General features: G+C 44.2%; 1 protein-coding gene across 1 annotated transcript in view; it reads right to left on the bottom strand.

Annotated features, from left to right (window-relative positions):
* The window catches only part of PAK5 (p21 (RAC1) activated kinase 5), a 305,518-nt gene that overhangs the window by 19,961 nt on the left and 265,555 nt on the right, over positions 1–20,002 (bottom strand). The window contains exons 5-6 of the mRNA XM_021689080.1: positions 4,651–5,142; positions 2,332–2,465 (exon numbers count right to left, since the gene is read on the bottom strand). Of these exons, the coding sequence (XP_021544755.1) occupies positions 2,332–2,465; positions 4,651–5,142 (626 nt within the window). The remainder of the gene's footprint in view (positions 1–2,331; positions 2,466–4,650; positions 5,143–20,002) is intronic.

Below are 20,002 nucleotides of genomic sequence, written 5' to 3'. Positions count from 1 at the left end.
AATGTTTGAAGTGCTTGACACTTTCCTTTGCCTTCTAGAACTCTCTGTTCCTGGAAATCAGTAGGATGTAATTTAATAAGATGTTAGGTAGGGCTAAAAGTTTGGTATCCATAGGAAAAGCTGAGCACCTGGCTACCTTATGGTCAGTCTGGGTAGAGCTTGAGATTCTGCATTTCTAACAAGCTTCTAGGTGATGTTGACGCTGCTATTCCCCAGAACACACTTTGAGTAGCAAGGAGTTATTTTATTAATCAATCAATCACTCAGTAAAGCATTTATTGAATATCTACTATAGGAAACTCTCTGAATGATTCAAGAATTAAAATTAAAATTTAAGATTCAAAGGATTTCAAGTTCTAAATATTCAGTGTTCCTTGACATACAATTTCTCTCCACTCTGCGGAGCTCTCTGCCTTCAACAGGAAATTATTGACAAAACTGGATGGAGAGGATTAGAGAACACAGTGGATTCCAGAGAGGCTAGCTCTTAAGTGGATCCACTGACACACAATAAAAACTAAAAAACAAAACAAAACAAAACCTTGACAAAGAGAGAGCTCCAGAGAGACATGTGTAGCTATCTGAAGCTCTCCAGGGCAGGAAAAAAAAAATCCTCTTCTCTGGATATATTTTTATTAATGGTTTTAGATGTAAGTCACCTTTGTCATAAGCTTAGGTTTCTTCAGTATATTTGTTTCTATAAGTTAAGATGATCTTATGTGTTGTGTGGGGGGGTGTCCTATGGTTATACCAACAGGGATCTGCCATCTGAAATGTTGGTGATAAATGTTCAGTGTCTTCCCTTATGTTCTTTTGTTTTTAGATAGTCTACTGAGACTGAGAGCTGTAGGGGGTTAGGATTGAAACATCGCCCGATTTTAGGGAGAAACAGCAGGATATTCTATCCCTCACAGTGTTCCTCAATACCTTCTTGCTACCTTGCTTTCCCCTTATTGTTCGCTTGGATTCACTTATGATTTAGGCACCATTTCAGTGATATCAGCTAACATGTAATGCCTCTCCTTCTTGACAATCATCTCTTAGCCCTTTGGAGTTTCATTTACTACCAAGAGCAAATTTAAAGTTTCCCAAAGGTAACACGGTTTTTTTTTTAAAAAATGTCTGTTCCTTAGAACCTTGCTTCTCTAAGGTGGTCTATGAACCAGGAACATTGGTGTTATCTGGGAGCGTGTTAGAATAGAATATCATGGGCGCCTGGGTGGCTCAGATGGTTGAGCGTCTGCCTTCGGCTCAGGTCATGATCCCAGCGTCCTGGGATCGAGTCCCGCATCGGGCTCCCTGCTCCTTGGGAGCCTGCTTCTCCCTCTGCCTCTCTCTCTGTCTCTGTCTCTCATGAATAAATAAATAAAATCTTTTTTAAAAAAAAATAGAATATCATGCCCCTTCCTATTGAATCAGGTTCTGCATCTTACTAAGACCCACAGGTAATTTGTATGCATATTAAAATATGAAGAACACTGTCTTAGCACATACTTTGTCTCCCTTCAATGTCTTTTTCCTCCCACTTGCCTTCTTAGTAAACTCCTATGCACCTCTCAAAACTCATCTTGGTTATCACTTTATATTGGAAATCTTTCTTTATTTTCCCTGTTAGAGATACTCAGGTATTCTTCTTTGCTGCTTCTATATCTCCTTCTACTTCTGCACAGGTATTATATTTATTTCTAACCTGTGACATCCTTGAGGGAATATATTTCAGACTTTAATTGTTTGTATCTTTTGTGTCCCCGGCACTCAGGAAAGAGCCTGGCACATAAAAGGTGATCAATAAACAATTAAATGACCAAAACTGACACATCAGGGAAGCAAGAAGCAGAGGTAATAATAATTAACCATTGTTACCTGCAAGACTATTTAAAAACAGAATTGAAGAATTTCAGTTATGTAGGTTTCTTATTATAACATAAAACTCTGACTCATCTTCCATCTGTGTCTTCCTCACCCACCTACTCTTGGTGGTATTACCACAGTGCAATAGCATGGCAACTCAGAATAAAATTCAGTTTTCGAAAAATACATAGGAATGGGAAATCCTATTGTTTGGCACCAAAAGTCCATTGTCATCAGCTTGCTGACTTAAAATCATTAGGTATTAATGAATTTCTGGAGGACAAGGAGAATGTTAACTGAATGAATGAATTATACATACATGATATTACAACAGGCAGTTAGGGAATATGAAGTCATAGTCCCTGACTTCAAAGGGCTTACAATTTATAAAGAGGTCATAAAAACAGTCATTGAGGCCTTACCCTGGAGAAGAAATAATAAGCACTTGGAATTATTTGTCTGGAGAGTGAAGAGACATACCTGGTATGAGTGACAATGTCCGTCAAGGCACCGCCTTCTAGAAATTCCATGACCACCCAGAGCTCATCGCCAACAAGGTAGCTGTTGTACATGTCAACCACGTTGTCATGGTGGTAATCCCGCATTATCACAACCTGGGCAAATGGAAAGATACTTTTTGACCTGTGATGGTGAAATCTGGCTTTCTGTTCTCTTATGGCCCCAACGGTGCTGTGAGCAGAATTGATTAAGAAATATTGATTTTGGGGGGATTTATTCAGGAGTCTATTACAGACACAAAGTATTGAGGGTAGCTAGCAGCAATAAAAGGAATCAAGTTAGTCAGTTCGGAGAAAATGGCAGCGCAACCAGACACCGGGTTTGGAGACAGTAAGAGTGAAAACAGGCAGAACCCTGGCAAGGTTTATACTCACAAGAAGGAGTATTGTTGACTGTTTGGGTGGGGGGCAGGTAGGATATGATCAGATATCCCTAAGGGTCTCTGTTAGAATGCACTATCCATACTCTACCATTGTTTAACCTGGCAAAAGGTCACCAGCTCTAAATGGCAAATGATGAGTATGAAGTAAATGAACAGTAGGAGTGGGGCTACAGGAAGCTAACTTAACATCTTGGGAGGAGGTCTGGGTTGAGTGTGAGAGAGGTTTGGGCTGAATACAGAGGATAGGTCTTGAAAGTAAAGACAAATATGACTCAGGCATATACAAGGCTAACTTGAACTTACCGGAGAGAGCTTCCAAGAATTGCTGCCCCGTGGCTGCTTCTGGTGACATTTTCAGATTTAATGTTAATTAACAAATTACAAAGTTATCTACATTATATTGCCCTGCCTGTTCTGGCATTGTGATTTGGAAATAAGTTCCAGAAATTAGCATTGTAGAAGTGACAAGCTGAAGCCCACTCACCTGGGGCTCTCTCTGAGGTGTGGAACACAGCGAGAAAATGAACACCCATGGGGGCTGGAGCCATGTGTGCCTTCTTGTGAGCCTCCATAGAAGAGGGACCCAAAGTCACACCTGATTGCATTTTTATAATGTCTCTTAGGAGATGTGAGTGGTGCATTCTTTGCTGGAGACTGACGTATTATCTAACATTGGAATCCTGACTTGCTATCTTTAAGACCTAAATTTTCCATCCACAAAAGCTCATTTCTCTTCCCTAAACTCTCATAAAATCAATAGATGACTATTACTTCAAAATATTTTATGTCCTTAGACATAGGTATTCGTATTTTTCCACCTATGTGCATTTTAGAACTTTAAAGTAATAAGTGTAAAAGGCAAATGAAGTGGAAAAATATGTGCATTTTAGGACTTTAAAGTAGTAAGTGTAAAAGGCAAATGAAGTGGAAAAATATGTGCAACACATAGAAAAGGGTTAATTCCTTAATATATCAAGAGCTCTCACTTATCAATAAGACAAATGCTACTACCCTAATTGGAAAGTGTGCAAAGGACATATGGTTTAATAAAATAAAAATGGCCTAAAAACATATAAAAGTAACTTCACCCTCCCTAGTAATAATAGTGTTAATTAAAGCAGGAAGATTTATTCATGTCTATCAGATTAACAGAGGTAATTTGACAGTATCCAGTGCCAGTGAGGATGAAACAGGACCATCAGTGAGGGTCCTCATTGTTACAAACTTTCTGGAAGTCAATATTCTATATCACTTTCTCTAAAGGGAAAAAAATAAAGAAAGGAAATCCTGAAATATTAATGTAGGCTATTTCTTGGTTGTGAGATTATGGGACATTTTCTATATTTTCCATATTTCCCACAGGAAGAATTCATCATTGCTATAGTTAGGAACACATATCTTAAAGTTCCTAAAGAGTGAGAATCCATTGGTAAACTAACCTCTTTTGAGATTTAAAAAAAATGGCTACAAAGGGTATACATGGTACCACGACCATGTATATATACCCATGTAGATGGTGTAGCACAAGGCTTTGGAATCTGCTAGAATTCAAATCCCAGCTCTGCCATCAACCTGCTGTCTGTGACCCTGGGCTAGTCACTTCACCTGAGTCCAGATTTCCTCGTGGCCATGGCAATAACATCTTTCTGTCTCACAGGTTGGTTGTGTGACTCAAGCCAGATCAGTGCTTAGCATGGGGGCTGATCTGCATGAGGCACCTTACAGAAGTAGCAGCCATACACACATAGATGAAGACCAGAAGGAAGGATTGTGGGAGCATGGTTTTTGTATTTATATTTTCAGTGCTTTCTGATGTCCTGAACTGTACAGGTAATATTTTTGAAATGGGAAGTAAACGTTACACAGGAGAGAAAGAGTGATCTGAACACACCATCTACCTCATTAAAAAGCAGTTCTCGCCTCTGTTGCTTTCGGAGGTCCATCTTCTTCACGGCAACTTGTTTCCCCGTGTGTTTCTCGGTGGCGATGCACACAATGCCGGTTGACCCTTCTCCGATTTTGATAAAGTTGTCCAGGTATTCCCTGGGGTCTCCTGGGCTGACTACCAGCTGCAGAGCAGCCCGAAACTGTTCGTGGGACACCCTGGAGGGCTGCTGGTCTGAAGAGGAACCCCAGCTGGGTGGGGGGTAGGTGCTGGATGAGATACTCAGGGAGCTCAGGTAAGAAGCCGTGGAGATGTACTGGGAACTGGTCTGCAGGGAGGGGTGGTGGTACAGGGTGGCTTTGTGGTACCCAGATGGGTACTGGTGGCTGCTTGAGGAATAGCCCGCTTTGCTTTGACTTTGAGGTAGTTTGGCGGGGCCCCTGGGGTAGGTGTCAGACCCTGACAGTGGAGGGCTGAGGACCATCTGTGCTCGATCGTAATCCACCTGGAAGACAGACACAGATGGAGAATATTCACATGCTAGATCTGAATGCCGCAGTGAGCCAAGCCACAGCTGGCCTGAATGAAGAGCACCGTGCACGATACGGTTGTGGGTGATGCTTACCTTGTGAGGTCCGAGGTCGCTCCTGCTTCTACCCTTTACCCTACGACCTCCCCATCCAGCTGTTTTCTTCCCCCTTTCCCTACTAAAATCCCCAGAAGCAGGGACGCCTGGGTGGCTCAGTCGGTTAAGTGGTTAAGCGTCGGCCTTCGGCTCAGGTCATGATCCCAGGGTCCTGGGATCGAGTCCTGTATTGGGCTCCTTGCTCAGCAGGGAACTTGCTTCTCCCTCTGCCTGCCACTCCCCCTGCTTATGCCCTCTCTCTCTCTGAGAAATAAATAAAATCTTAAAAAAAAACAAACAAACCCAGAAGCAGACTATGAGACCTGAATTTAAATGCAGTGGTGGGAGGTGATTCCAGGAGAAGTGAGACAAGGAAAGGGAAAACCAATAAAGGGTGAGTCATTGAGTATGATGGTTAATTTTATGTGTTTACTTGGCTAGGCTATGGCATCTGGTTGTTTGGTCAAAAACTAGTCTAGATATTACTGTGAAGGTATTTTTTTTTAGATATGCTTAACATTTAAATCAGTAGATTTTGAGCAAAGCAGATTGCCCTCCATAATGTGGGTATGCTGCATCCCATCAGTTAAAAGCTTTAAGTGAAAGGATTGATGTCATCCACAGAGGAGAGGCTCTCTCTGTGTACACAAACAGCCCCCGCCACAGGTTGTCTCTCTGGTGAACCCCAACATGCACAGCAAGTTACCAATCAAGCAACTGGAACCTAATACCACCAGGTAACTCTGCGCCCTGGGAGAGTATATTAAACATGTACCTTGGAGCTGTCCCATCTAAGGGGCCAAGAGCTGGGGTATTTATGCACCAGCTCCCTTCAAAACACTGTTTAACATCTGCTTCCATGAATATTAATTTCCTGGCACTTCTGACTTGCCATGTCCTGGGCTGGTAGGCTCTAGTGGGAAGAGATAGCGCTTAGATCAGAATTTCTCAATCTTGGTACCATTGATTTTGGGGTCCAGATAACTCTCTGATGTGGGCGAATGTCCTGTGTGTTGCAGGATGTTCAGCAGCATCCCTGGACTCTACCCACTAGATGCCAGTAGCATCTACTAACTTCTGCCAGTTATGACCAAAAACGTTTCTGGAGATGTTGCCAAATGTCCCCAGAATATGGGCAAAATTGCTCTTGGCTGAGAACTACCGCTTTAGACAAAGGAAAGCAGTGTTGGCAGATAGAAACAATAGGTGATTAAGGGATACAGTTGGGGCACCAACTGTACTCTTTGCTCCTAGGAAAGGGCCTTCTCCCACTCATGTGAACCACAGGGAGAGTTTTAGTTAAAATGTGCCTTATCCAAGGTGTTATTTAGTATTTAGACCCTATTTTCTTTTTCAGGAATAAAAGATCCCACCTGTCATTAAAGGATGTTAGTCTTCAGTGAGAAATTTCATGGGTAGAATGCTTTCCCCATGCTTTTGAACTCATATGCTAGAGGGGGGTATGTACTATCCACACACATAACCTAGCAGATATATATAAAAGGGAAAATAGGCTCCCTGTCCTAAGCAGCTTTTCAGTGTGGACCATAAGGTAAACACATGCAATGTTCTCATCAAATAAGTAGAAATATAATTGAAAGTAGCCAACATTTGCAGGAGTGTGTGTGTGAAAGGAAATTTGGTCATCCCTCAAAAAGATTCTTGCAGAAAACATTCTACTCTAGTTATGAAGACTGGATTGAGGGAACTCAGTGGAGAATAGGGAGGGCAGACAGAGCAGGGATGAGGGGGAGTCAGTGAGAGGTTTATAGGACACTAGGTGTACATTCCAGTAATCACACCCTGGGAGGGATCAGGAAGGACCTCTGACTAGCCCTGGAAAAACTGAGGTCATGTCTGGTAAATATACCACAGCATAACACATTCACCCCCTTGCCCAGGACAGAAGGCACTAATCAACCACTGCCCTCTTGTGTGATATTCTGATGACAACACAATGCTGTGTACACCAAAGATGTTCAAAAAAGATTTTTTGATTGGACTTCAGGCTCCTTCTTAACACAGTACCCTAGGAAGGCTCTACCTCTCTACTGCAGTGTACATGAAATGATGTGGACATGTCCCCATGCCCCATCCACCCCAAGGATCTAGATCTACTCTAATATGGTGGGTACTGGCCACATGTAGCTACTTAATTGAAATCAATAAAAAAATAAAATTAAAATAAAAAAATTCAGTTCCTCAGTCACATTAATCACATTTTAAGTATCTAGTAGCCACCACACTGGACAGCATAAACAACATTTCCACCATTGCAGAAAGTTCTATTGGGTGGTATCTTTCCAAATAAACCCATTGCTCCCATGCAGTATTCATTAATTTATTTAGTCCACAAATTAATCCTTGAGCCACTATTATGTGCTAGGCACCATTTCAGGTGCCATGGGAAGGTCCAGCAATAATAAAAATGGATGGTATTTCTGCCCTCCTGGGGTTTACACATTCTAGAGAAGCAGACAGATAATAAACAAGAAAACCAATAAATGTATAGTATGCAGTCCAGTAGTAATAGAGATAGGAAGGGAAATAGAGGAAAGGGTTAAAATGAGTGAGGTGCCATCCTGGATGTGAAGGTCAAGGAAGGCATCTCTGAGAGTGTGCCATTGGAGGGATTAGGAGCAATGTCTATGTGGGGAGGGGTAGTCTGGGCAGAGGGCACAGCACCCACAGGGTTCTAGGCAAATACGGGCTTCACAAACAGCACAGAGGCTCTTTTGGTATGGAGGGGAGTCAGTTTGGAATGATGGCCAGAAAAGCAGCCAGAGGGATGATCATGTAGGTCATGGCAAGGGCACTGGCAGTCACTCCGAGTGAGGTGGGAACCACTGGAGTTTGCTGAGGAGAGAAGAGAGATATGAGCTTGATGTTGATCTCTGGATGCTGGAGGAGAAGAGACCTTTGTGGCAAAGGTGGAAACAGGGATGCCAAGTTAGCTTATTGTGGTCAATGTAAGTTGAGATTAGAAAGGGTGCTATAGTTGGGATAAGAAAAGCTGGGGCCCAGGGTAGGGTCTGAAGATAGAGCTGACATGATTTGCTGATGGATTGAATTAAAATGTGAAAGGAAAGAGTCAAAAGATTTTGGCCTGAGCAACAGGCCATTTAATGATATGAGGAGTAGAGGGGCAGGGGTAGGCTCGTGAAGTGTGGTAATCAGCCTCCATCCAAGATGGCACCTGAGGATCCTTGTGTAGTCCCCTCCTACACCATATCAGGCTCATCTGTGTGATCCACAGAATACAGTGGAAGTGATAGCAAGTGCCTTCTGGGACCGAAAAAGATATTGTGGCTCCACTGCCCTCTCTCTTGGATCACTTGCTCTGACTCTCTCCTGCTGTCACGGCATAAGGACACTTAAGAATCTTACAGAGAGGTTCAAGTGCAAAACCTCCGGCCAAGTCAGAAACTGAGGCCTTCCACCAACAGCCATATGAACCATCCTAGAAGTGATCATCTGGCCCAAGTCAAGCCTTCAGAGGACTAGCCCTGGCAGACATCTTGACTGCCACCTCTTGAGAGTCTCAAGGCCAGAATCATCCAGCTAGTTTAGTCACAGGAAACTGACCCAAAGAAACTGTGTGAGGTAATAAATGTTTATTATTATTTTAAATTGTTAAGTTTTGTGATAATTTGTTACACAGCAAGAGGTAACTATTACATGGTAAAGCCAAGAATTCTGGCATGGCCGTGTCAAGTTTGGGAGAACTATCAAGCATTCATGCAGAAATGTTGCTGAGGTGACTGAGACATGCTTTGAGTCTAGGAAAGAGCAGAAACAGATGACCCACACTTGAGATTCATTGGTGAGAATCATGCCATTAGTCGGTATTAAAAGCCAGGCTGTTGCACGTGTAAGAGAAGGTCCAAGGACCCCAACACTCAGAGACCAGAAGCAGCAGAAGATGTTGCATAAAGGAGCAGAGATGTGGCCAGTGATGTAGGAAACAGAGTAAGGGCCTAGGGGGTCCTGAAACCAAGGGAGGAAAACATTTCAAGAAGGAAGGAGTAATGAAGCAGGTCGGATGCCAGAGAGGAGTGAAGTAGGGTGGGGTATATTGCTCACTGGACCTGGCACCATGGTGGCCATCTAGAAGGCAGCAGGTGTCCCAAGCTCCTGCCCCATCACACAGCACAAGCAAATGTCTATTCCATGAGTCTGGCCACAAGAGCTGCACACAGTGGGCTCCTTAACATTGCTACCGTGGCACCATTCTCACGTCTGCCCTGTTCATTGGCTCCCAGTTGACAGTGCAGCCCTTGCCAGTCTTGAGAACACCATCATCTACTCAGGTGAGTTCACCACTCAGACAGCCTTGCGCCAACCAGCAGGAACCAGCAGGAACCAGGACACTGCGAAGCCAGGGCCCTGTCCTGGTTGTACAGCAAGAGAACACATGCTTTTGAGGGACATACTTAGGGTTCAATTCTGACCCTGATGACTTTGTCAACTCACTGAGCCTCTCTAAGCCTCAGGTTCCTTATCTGTAAAATGGGAATCATAAATACCTCCCTCACAGGGCTTTTAGGAGGCTAAACTGTGGCAACCTAGAGCAACCTGGTGTCTAAGAAAACAGGCTCTTGGTTTCAAAACCCTCGTCGGCTATTTACCAGTTGTGTGACTTCAGGCAAGTTATTCCAACTCCTGTGCTTCGGTTTTCTCGCCCGTAAAATGGGAGTTATAACAATAATAACTACTTCTTTAGGTCATTGTGAGCTCTAAAGGAATGAACACACATCAAAAGATTTGCATAGCGACTGGCCAATACATTCTAGGTATTGATATCGTTATAGAAAGTCCTTAGCAGAGTGGGAATGTCAGAGAAAAATAAAGAGTAAAAAACACAAAAAACCAACCAGCTGGCATTTACTGAAGATAACATACCGGTAGCATATGTATTCCTATACAGTAATCCTCAAAACAATCAGAAAAGGTGCTTTTAATTATAATATATTGAGCCCTGCATTGTAATTAAGATGCTGTATTTGTAACCACACTGATGTTTTGCTAAGCCCCTGGATCTGGATGACACACAGGGAAAACGGGGGTGTTTATGTGAGGTGCGGAGGGGGAAGAAACAACTGGGTTCGTCCCTTAAATTAAGTTTGAGATTAGCCAGGCCCAGGCTAATTACAAGGCCAGCGTGTGAGGCAAGTGGGGTCCATGACTTTTCCTTTTGAAAGTATTGTCCTGGGAGCTATCACATGGCAGCATCCCCCGGTCTTCTGTGGAGGATTTGCTCCTGTACTTTAAGTGAAATTGAATTCATTCCCCACAAGCATGTATAACTGATCTCTGAAGATATATTAAAAATAAGAAAGCTGTATCCAGGAGGAATTGCAAGCACCGCTCCACACTGCATCGGGCCACTTTTCTTCTTTATCGACTGTCAGCAGCATTATCAGAGTCTACTCTTGGCAGCCAGCGAGTGGCATAAAGAAGAGGAGCCTTGTCTGCGTGAATGGGACCATTTCCAGTCAGAGAGGGAAGGCTGAGTTGTTCACTGGGAGCTAAGCGTCTTGGAAATTAGGTCTTCGAGACAAAACCATGCTATTGTTTTTCATGGCGGCTGGTAAGAGGCATAGACTCAAAAAAAAGTGATGGATGAGGAGCAACCACTCTCACAAGAGACCATTTTTGGAACCAAACTCGAGGTGTACTTATGGAAGGAGAACTGACTGCCCCCAGTGAGAGAACATGCGGTCCTCCCTCCGGGCTTCCATCCGTTCAAGGAGAAGATGGCAGACAAATAGCTGACTTTGGGGAGGAGAAGGGCATGAGTGACCCTGTTCAGGGCCACCATGTTGGCTTACTTATAGCCCTCAGTTGGGTCTTAATGACTCAACTGTGGGTTCCATGATGGTATTTCTAGCTTGCATATTTGTGGCACCCTCATTCTTTCTCTGAGAGTCAAGAAGGGGGCAATTTATCCCATTTTATTGTTGATAAAATGGAAGCTCAGGGAGGTGAAACTGCCCCTTTCTGCAATCCAAGGCAAATGGCCCCATACCCCCAAGAGGATTGCATAACGCAGTTCTTCTGCTCAAGTCAGTCTTACACTCTCAGGGAGAGTGTCTAGATGTCCTAGGTGCTAGGCACACTGGCATCACAGTCCTGCTTTCTTGCCTGCCTTGGCATTTCTACCACCAGCTGTCACCTCCCCAGTCTGTATAATCAAGGCTGGGGCACTCACTCCTGGAGAAAATGCAGGAGCACGTCACTGGGAGCCAAAGTAGGGCCCCTTCCATTAACCAACTGCTCTGTTAGGAGTCTATCCTTGTAGGAGTGATACATATGAATGTTAATGATATTTGACATTCGCTGAGTGTTTTCCATGTGCCTGGGACTCTTCTCAGCACTTTATACATGTGAATGCATTTAAATCTCAAGTTACATAATGAGACAGGCCTCATGATTGTTCCATTTTACAGATAAGGAGACTGAGGCACAGAGAGTTTAAATGGCTCATGCAAAGGTCCCAGAGCTATTAAGAAGCAGAGTTGGGGGCACCTGGGTGGCTCAGTTGTTAAGCATCTGCCTTCGGCTCAGGTCATAATCCCAGGGTCCTGGGATCGAGTCCCACATCGGGCTCCCTGCTCTGCAGGAAGCCTGCTTCTCCCTCTCCCACTCCCCCTGCTTGTGTTCCTGCTCTCGCTATGTCTCTCTCTGTCAAAAAAATAAATAAAATCTTAAAAAAAAAAAAAAAGAAGCAGAGTTGGGATTAAATCCAGATAACGTCACTTTCGAACTTGGGCCTTTGGTATGTTCTCAGAGATATCCTTCAATGATAAGAAGGTAGACATGGTCAGGACAGAGGTGGGCATGGTGTGGAAAGACAACTACAGAGCAAAAGCCTGGTTAGTGTTTCCTTGGGGGCTCAGATGTCTGGGCAGCTGGGAGCAAGAAGCAAGAAATGCAAGGGCCACAATATGATGAACGATAATGCCTGGCTGGGAGGGGAGGGGTGGTGGTGAAAGAAAATTAAGTTGTTTTGTTTGAACAGTCTTGCTTTAGAGAAATCAGCTCCAAATACAGAACAAAGAAATAACCATCACAGCAAAATGAGCTGATCATCTATGTACAGAATTCATCACTTTCATTTTTGCATTGGCCAGACCAAAACTTTGTGTTCAGATACAATAATGCCCTTTCTTCTGCTAAGAAGCAAGTAAGCCCAAGCTTTCTTCTATAAGAAGGCTTCTTGGCCCTCTTACATGGCTCTTAAACTGTTATAATTACTTCATTGTCCTACCCTAAATCATCTTTCCTATGATATCCTATATTTGGAAGGGGGTGAAAAAAATCTGATGATTTTGTCCATATATATTGTTTTGCACAGACACGTGCATGTTCGTGCACGTAAGCAAGACTTTCAAAGGAGGAAAGCTTGACCTGTGTGATTTTTTTACAACCTGACTTACAAATATATTCTAGAAAAAAAAAAAAAAAAGGAGTACATTTGAAGTATAGTATCTTGAGAGGGATGTAGGGTTTAATCGTTTAGCGAAACCACAATGCAGTGGAGTTGGCCCAGCGAGAGGTACAGGTATTTAACGAGCAAATCCAATGTACCTCCCACCACCCACACCATTTCCAAAAGGTCTATGTTTGTAGTTTACCTTTGAGGACCTTATTGCAAAGGCATGGGACAGGACTGGGAGCAGGGGTAGGAAAGCCACTATGCAGGAGGGAAAACAATAAAGAAACACCAGAAAGGCATTCTTCCCACCCCTCCCAGGAGAATGGCTGGGGGATTTTGTGAAAGAGTAACTTCACAGAAATGAGACCAGGGTCTACAGACTTTTCAGGGGATTTCCATATGGCAAGATGTAAGCAGGGAAGACTAGATCCTTTTGCAGATTATCCCCCAGCCTGCCAAACTGCATAGCGGCGGTTCTAGAGGACACCTAACAGTCCCTGAGAATCAAATACATTCTGAAAAGGGATTCTCTCCACAGAAATCTTTAAAAATACTAAAAGAACATCTAAACAGTCTTGGTTTCCCTTCCTCTTTGAAACGGTTAATCACATATATTCATGGTTTAGTTTCCATTTTAGTTGCCTTTTAGCATACCATACAAATGAATTCTTAAAGGAATGTGCTTTTTCATGTCTCGATTCAAACCCAATAAAAAAATAAGGGCACAAAACAAACAAAAGGCTATATTATCTGGGAATAAATAATCCAGGGCTAACAACTCAGCTGGACTACCCTTCCACAATGGGCACAAAGCCTCCGAGGATAGGGTCAGACACGGGCTTGTGATGTATCAAAATTATAAATAATTATAGCAATGAATTCATTTAATCAATCAATTTCACCAGTGGTACGCTGGGGTGGACAGGGCATAAAACTCCACACAGCTATCAATTGCTCCAATTACAGCTGGCTGTCAGCCAGAATTCCCCTGATCCATGTTCGTTAAGTGCACATTAATCTGAATTTGGCAGTGTAATCAAGGACCTAACTGAACTGTGAAATTGAATTCTGCAGTAGAACATCATTTGACCATTTTATGCCAAGGCTGGGGGAAAAAAAAAAAAAGGTTTGGTAGGGGGAGGGCGAGAGAAAGAAAAGGAAAAAAAAAAATCCTGCTGCAGCATCTCTTTGTCACCGTGGCCTTCCGTACTGGTGACAGGGAGGCTGTGGCTAGATCATGCTGGACTGGGGCGCGGGGGGTGTGTGTCTGCGCCCAAAGAATGGGGGCCGCAGAATGCTGGGTGAAAGATGTAGAGTCTCTCTTTCCAGTCCCCACAGAGCTACAAGGGATGGGAGGCGGCTGGTCGCAGTTGCTTGAGCGTGATGCTCCAATACACCTTTTCGGAGTACAATAAAGCAGAGACTGCTCAGCTCAAAAAGAAAAAAGCCAGGCTGGGTGTTGTTCGCTGTACATAAATCAACTGTGGGATAAAAGTGAATCACAGGCCTCTATTATCTGAGCAGGGAGAGGACATCTTAAATTGTCCTTGCTTAACTTGAAGGGAAAGATATGAGGACCAGCCTCAGCTTTGGGAAAGGAAAATGACTGCCTGTAGGAATTCCAGAGAGAATCCGTAACTAGCTTTCTCTGCAGGGACATTTTAGAGGCTGGCAATTAGGGGAAAGGGATTTATTCAATCCTGTGACTTGAATATGTATTTACTCTCCTGTGTCCCTCTGGTTGTGTCTTGCTGTGCCAATTCTCCCTGCCTGCCGTGGGCAGGAATGCCACTGATGGGGGCTGTTCCCCACCTGCCCTCAGGTGGGGGCAGCTTGCTGCATCCTAGTAAAACAATAGCTGCTGTTCCTGCTGGAGGCAAGGCTTCGACGAGTGCCCAGCTACGGTCAGTTTCCTCCGAATTACTTATTTTCATTTACAAAACAGAGTGGCCCTATTTCATAGATGACAAAGGGACACAGCCCACACTATGAGCTGCCATTCAATTTTGGTTCAGAGAGGCAAACCCATGCTATCACTGCCAAGGAACAGTGGTCATGAGCAGGACCTCCGGGCACCTAAAGAGTCAAGGTGTCTATTCAAAGTTCTAATGCAGAGGACTTGGGAAGTAGGTTAAGTTCTGGATAGTCAGACACTTGCTGGATTTCCAAATTGCACGCAGCAGAGAGCCATTCACCATATTTCGTGTTTTGCAAGGAAATCTCCCAAACCCTGACAAGGGCTTCCTAGTTAGGCATGTAGGAACTTTTACCTTGTGATGTGAAGTTAGGAGAGCCGTGCGTTTCTTTGCCTTACAGAATATATAGCAAATGGACGCTGAGAGAGTTTGGACAAGTGGCTTATGATCTGTACAAGTAGGCAAAGCCTAGTTAAAGAAATGAATGTCTGCGCTCACTCAGCAGGCTCAAGCATACAGGTCTCTTCCTCCACCTCTGGACTGGTATGTCCAATTAACCCCCTCCAGTTGCTGCTCCCAACTCAAAGAATGCATCTTCTGTTCAAGAGCAGATTACTCTGACCTGAGATCTGCCATTGCCTGCAGCTGTGGGGGTGGGAGAGGCGGGTAGCTGTAGCTCTGGGGACCAGCTCCCTGCTGCGGAATATGGTTCAAGTATGTCAGGGCCTCCAAGACAGCCGGGACAGATATTGCCAGGTCAGATTAATTTCATTTTAACTTGGTAATGGAAAACTCACTCATAATGACCAAAACACAATATACTTTGAACCACAGGAATATTCACGGGAAGATTTGTCCATTCTTATGCAAAGGACATGTAAAGCCTCCATCAGAAGGGACAGATGTTCGAGATGTTCTGAATCACCTCTTTGGATGTTTTATGAACCTTAATGAATATCCTATAAGTGCCTATATGTAAAGAAAAAAAATCAAAATAATACCCATTGTCATATTAAGCAATTAGCACCTCTCCCTCCCTCCTTCCCTCTCTCTCTCCCCCAGACCTCTGATTTTTGTTGCAGCCCATAAGATTTCACAAGCATTGCCATTTTGTTACCCATTGGGCCCTACAGGATCTCTGACAGTGTTCGGCTGGGGTAAGGAGCTGCAGTTTTGTTCCTGAACCTCGGCTGAATTTGGGTGTGCAAGTGCCACAAAGAACAGTGAGTCATTCAGTTATTGGCACAGGAAGACTAAGCACACTGCCTCCACTGCTTTTTCCTTCCAGGGAAAGCGAAGTGACAGCTAAGCAGTGAAAAACCATTGCACTGGTGACCCCAGAAGAAAGATCTGGGGAATCGTGCCAGTTTTTCTTACACTCTTTGTCATCACTCAGAACCCTTGTCACTGTGTCACCTCTTTGGGCTGTCCTGGGATGCAGCACTGGTCATTTTGCTGCCTGGGACACAGGAGATGGTGGGGGTAACATAGATGGGTTGGTTGGCAAGAACCATCATCCTAACGACAGATGTAGAATTATGGACGACGCTTCTTGCTTGAATGCTGCTAGATATTCTGCTCTCTCTTAACATCTGACCTCTGTGGGAAGTCTGAGAATTTCATGCCCATTCTAGAGGGTAGAGTAAGCAGTAGGGTGGTGGGACTGGGGTCTTCAGGCTAGCTCAGTCACTCAGGCGTGGCAGGCTTTGAGGAAGTCACACGGCCACTCTGGCCTTGTGTGACCCGGATCTCTGAGGTGAGGACGGCAGAACTTATTAGTCTACACAGAATGGCTGTGAGGGCAAAGTCACATGGGACTTGTTCCCATATTTTGAGAATATGTAAAAGGTTACACAGAGAGGATGTTTCTATGGCTGGCGTTAGCAGACGTGGTGACATGTTTTCCAACCAGAAACATGCCGGGGAAGAGGGGCTAACACTGAGTGCCCATCGTGTGAGAACTCCTTTACATTTACTCATCTTTTTTCATCTGTAGAAGAAGGTCAAAGTAGTTATGGAAACACTGTACTTTACAGAGGAAGGAACTGAGGCACACACAAGATCATACAGCCAGTAAGTGTGTGAATCCAGGGAACAGGATTCTAGAACTTGTGCCCTTAATGTTTTCTGTAATGGGTGAGAACATCTGGATTGTCATTCATAAAACAGAATGAGACCATCACTCAAGGTAGAGTAAGCGCATATGAGAGTCTCAGGGATCTTTACTCTCAATGCCTCCTTCTGGCCCGTGGCCCCAGCTTTTCCCCACAAATCACAGTCTGAGTGAGGCTAAGGAGCTTCTCGGAGGATCCCACCCTACCGAGAACTGAGAGAATCAAGTACATTCCCCGTGTGCCCCCAATCCATCTGTGACTCATCACGCATTCCTCACCAGTAAGGTGAGGGCTGCCTGTGGCATGAACATCTGGGCCCCAAGACCTCAGACCCATTTTTCTGCTCCTCAGTTTTCTTCTGGGGAAATAGGAATGTTTGGAAATATATAGACTCTGGAGTCAGATGGACCTAATTTTGGATCCTGACTCAGCTGTTTGCCTTGATATCCTTGGGAAGTCCGTAAAGAGTTAGCCTCTGAGTCTTAGCTTTCTCACTGTAAAAAGGAGATAATCTTGAAGTCTTCCAGAATTGCCATGACGGCTAAATTGGGTAGTGTTTGCAAAATGCTTAGCTCGGTGCCTGGAACATGGTAACCCTCAGCTTCACATCATAACTGTCACCTGTCCACATGCTACACATACAGATTCATGTGAGACTATGTGTATTCATAATTAGGCTACTGTAATTATTAACGTAGTTAACCCTCACACAAGGTGATTTATCCCCATTTTACAGATGGAGAAGCAGAGTTAAGCAATTTACTCACCCAGTTATTAGTGGTTTATCTCTTGGGAGTTTAAGCCAGGCAGTTTATCTCTAGGACCCAGGCAGTTTATCTCTAGGACCTACACCCTTGAATGCCCCAAAGCACTTGACAAATGGTTAGCTCTGGAACAGTGATTCTCAACTGGGGCTGACTTTGCTCCCTGCTTCCCCATAGGTCATTTGATGGTGTCTGGAAATATTTTGGATGTTACAGGAAGGGACGCTATTGGCACTTAGTGGTAGAAGCTAGGGATGCTGCTCACCATCCTCCAGTGCACAGGACGGCCCCCCACAACTATTAGGCCCAGCATGTCCACAGTATCCAGGCCGAGAAACCCCGCTATTGAGTGGGACAGGACCACGCACCCCAAGGGAACTTCATGGCTGCAGGTATTTAAAGGAGCTTGTAAGAAGGCAAGTGCAAGGCTTGGTGCCTGCAGAAGCTATTCCTGGGCCACTGGGGATGTGTCCAATATCTGGCGAAGGGTTTGAGCCCAGAGAGCCGGATCCCAGCTCGGCTATGAGCTCTGCTGACTGACCGGGCTGTCTCTGAGCCCCTCAGAGCCCCCAGATTCCTTAGAGGCACAAAGCAGGCAAGAATTCCTGCCTTCCAGGACTGTGAGGCTCAACAAGGCAACAAGAGTGTCTGGCACACAGCGAGTGCTTAGTGAGCTGGCAGAACTGTGATTACACGGGGGGGGCTTCCCAGCGGCTGGAGCCAGAGCAGGGCATGGATTGCTGGGTCAGCACCAACACACGTGAGCTGGAGGCTGCCTGCTCCCTGAAGAGCACAGGAATGAGCAAAATCAGATGCCTGGTGACACCATCTCTAGCCAGTTTCCCTCCCTGTAAAGCAGACTTGTCTGCAGGGGATGGTGGAAAGCATTCACTCTCCACATCAGGCTGTTTTTGGAGTTGTGTGGTGTGGATGGATTTTGGTTGGCTTTATTTGTTGCGCAAGGTTTTATCTGCCCAGCCCCAGCCCCAAACTTTCAGAAGTAGGGAGATAGATGCCATACCTACAGATTTATAACATCCTTGATTCCTGTCATGTCAACAGGAAAATTAGGTAGATAATGCTGGAGGAGTTTTTTCTGTGGGTTAAGAGTAGTTTTTCTCCGTTAGGCCAAAATATAAAACTGGTGTCTGTCTGTCTCTTTTTCACATACACACATCCCTCCCTCCTTATTTTTGCTCTGTCTGGAGACCCACACAAATTTCATGCTTTCTCTTATTATTTGAAACATGAACATTACCCACCAGCCTCTAGGACTTTCCATGAGGCAAAGCCAAATTATCTGAGTCGTGATCTCTATTTCTTCCCTCAGCAGGAAATCCAAATGTGATTGGTAGATTTTTTAAGAGTACATTTCTAAAGTCACAGGCACCTAAGTCTTTTTAGAGAGATGTTATATTTTTAATCAAGTAAACATTTTAATTACCAACATGCCTCCCACCTCCTACCCTCCCACTAATCCTGCTTGTGATTTTCTCATGGGTCTCCTGTGAAATGGAACAGCAGCCCTTGATTATAAGGGCTGAAAAACTCTTGGTAGACATTCCCAAGGGTAAGTATGTTAATTTTTTTTCTGAGCCACAATAGCTTTCTGCATTGTTTCTGGGTTTAACAAAACCAGATTTCAGAGCAGGTCTGCTTTGCCTTATATTTGGAAGTCTGTAGGAAGAGAGATCTAGCTAGGAATGAAGAAATCTATCCCCTCCCTCCAACCTCTTCCTATTCTTCTACTTAGCCTAGAGTTCTGGTGGCCACTGGGGCTTCTCCTGGGTTTTACCGGCAAATGCAATTGAGCCCCTTAAATAACGTATGCCCACATAAAGGGAAAAATACTGGACTAGGAGAAACATCAGACCTGAATTTTGTCCTTGTTTTGCAACCAACTATGAAACCTTAAGTGTGCTACGTGACTTTCTGGCCTTAGTTTCTCCTTCTGTGAGATGAATGTGCAGGGATTGCTGGGGGGTTATATTAAATCCCAAATGCCTCTAGGGATTAGGCTAATGGGAAAAATGAATGAAGTGGGTTGGGCAGGGCCGGTCCCCTCTAATGGGGAGATTTTGTCTCCAGCCAATTCCATTTCCAATGCTAGGTGAAAATGTGGGCCCAGGGATATCAGATCATGCCATTTTTTTTTTTTTCAAGAGAAGCCTAAAACCCAGAAGTTGAAGATTCTAAGTGAAATATCTTGATTTTTCAGAAGTTGGTAATGACTATTTGGTGGAGGCACCAGGTCAATGGGCCAAATATGGCCCCAGGGCTAAAACATTATTGCCTCTGGACAGAACTTTCTCTATGATCTTGACCCAAACAGCTTCCTTCCGTAAGTGTTCAAATATACCACACACACACAAAATCATATTTGACCCTAAATAGCCAAAGCAATCCTGATAAAGAAGAACAAAGCTTCCTAATTCCAAACTATATTATAGAACTATAGTGATCAAAATAGTATGGTACTGGCAAAAAAAAGCAGACTCGGAGATCAAT

The sequence above is a fragment of the Neomonachus schauinslandi genome, chromosome 10 (genome assembly GCF_002201575.2).
Source record: "Neomonachus schauinslandi chromosome 10, ASM220157v2, whole genome shotgun sequence".
In the NCBI taxonomy this organism is placed as follows: domain Eukaryota; kingdom Metazoa; phylum Chordata; class Mammalia; order Carnivora; family Phocidae; genus Neomonachus; species Neomonachus schauinslandi.
The sequence above is the reverse complement of the archived record's forward strand: the minus strand, read 5'-3'. Positions and strand labels throughout refer to the sequence as shown.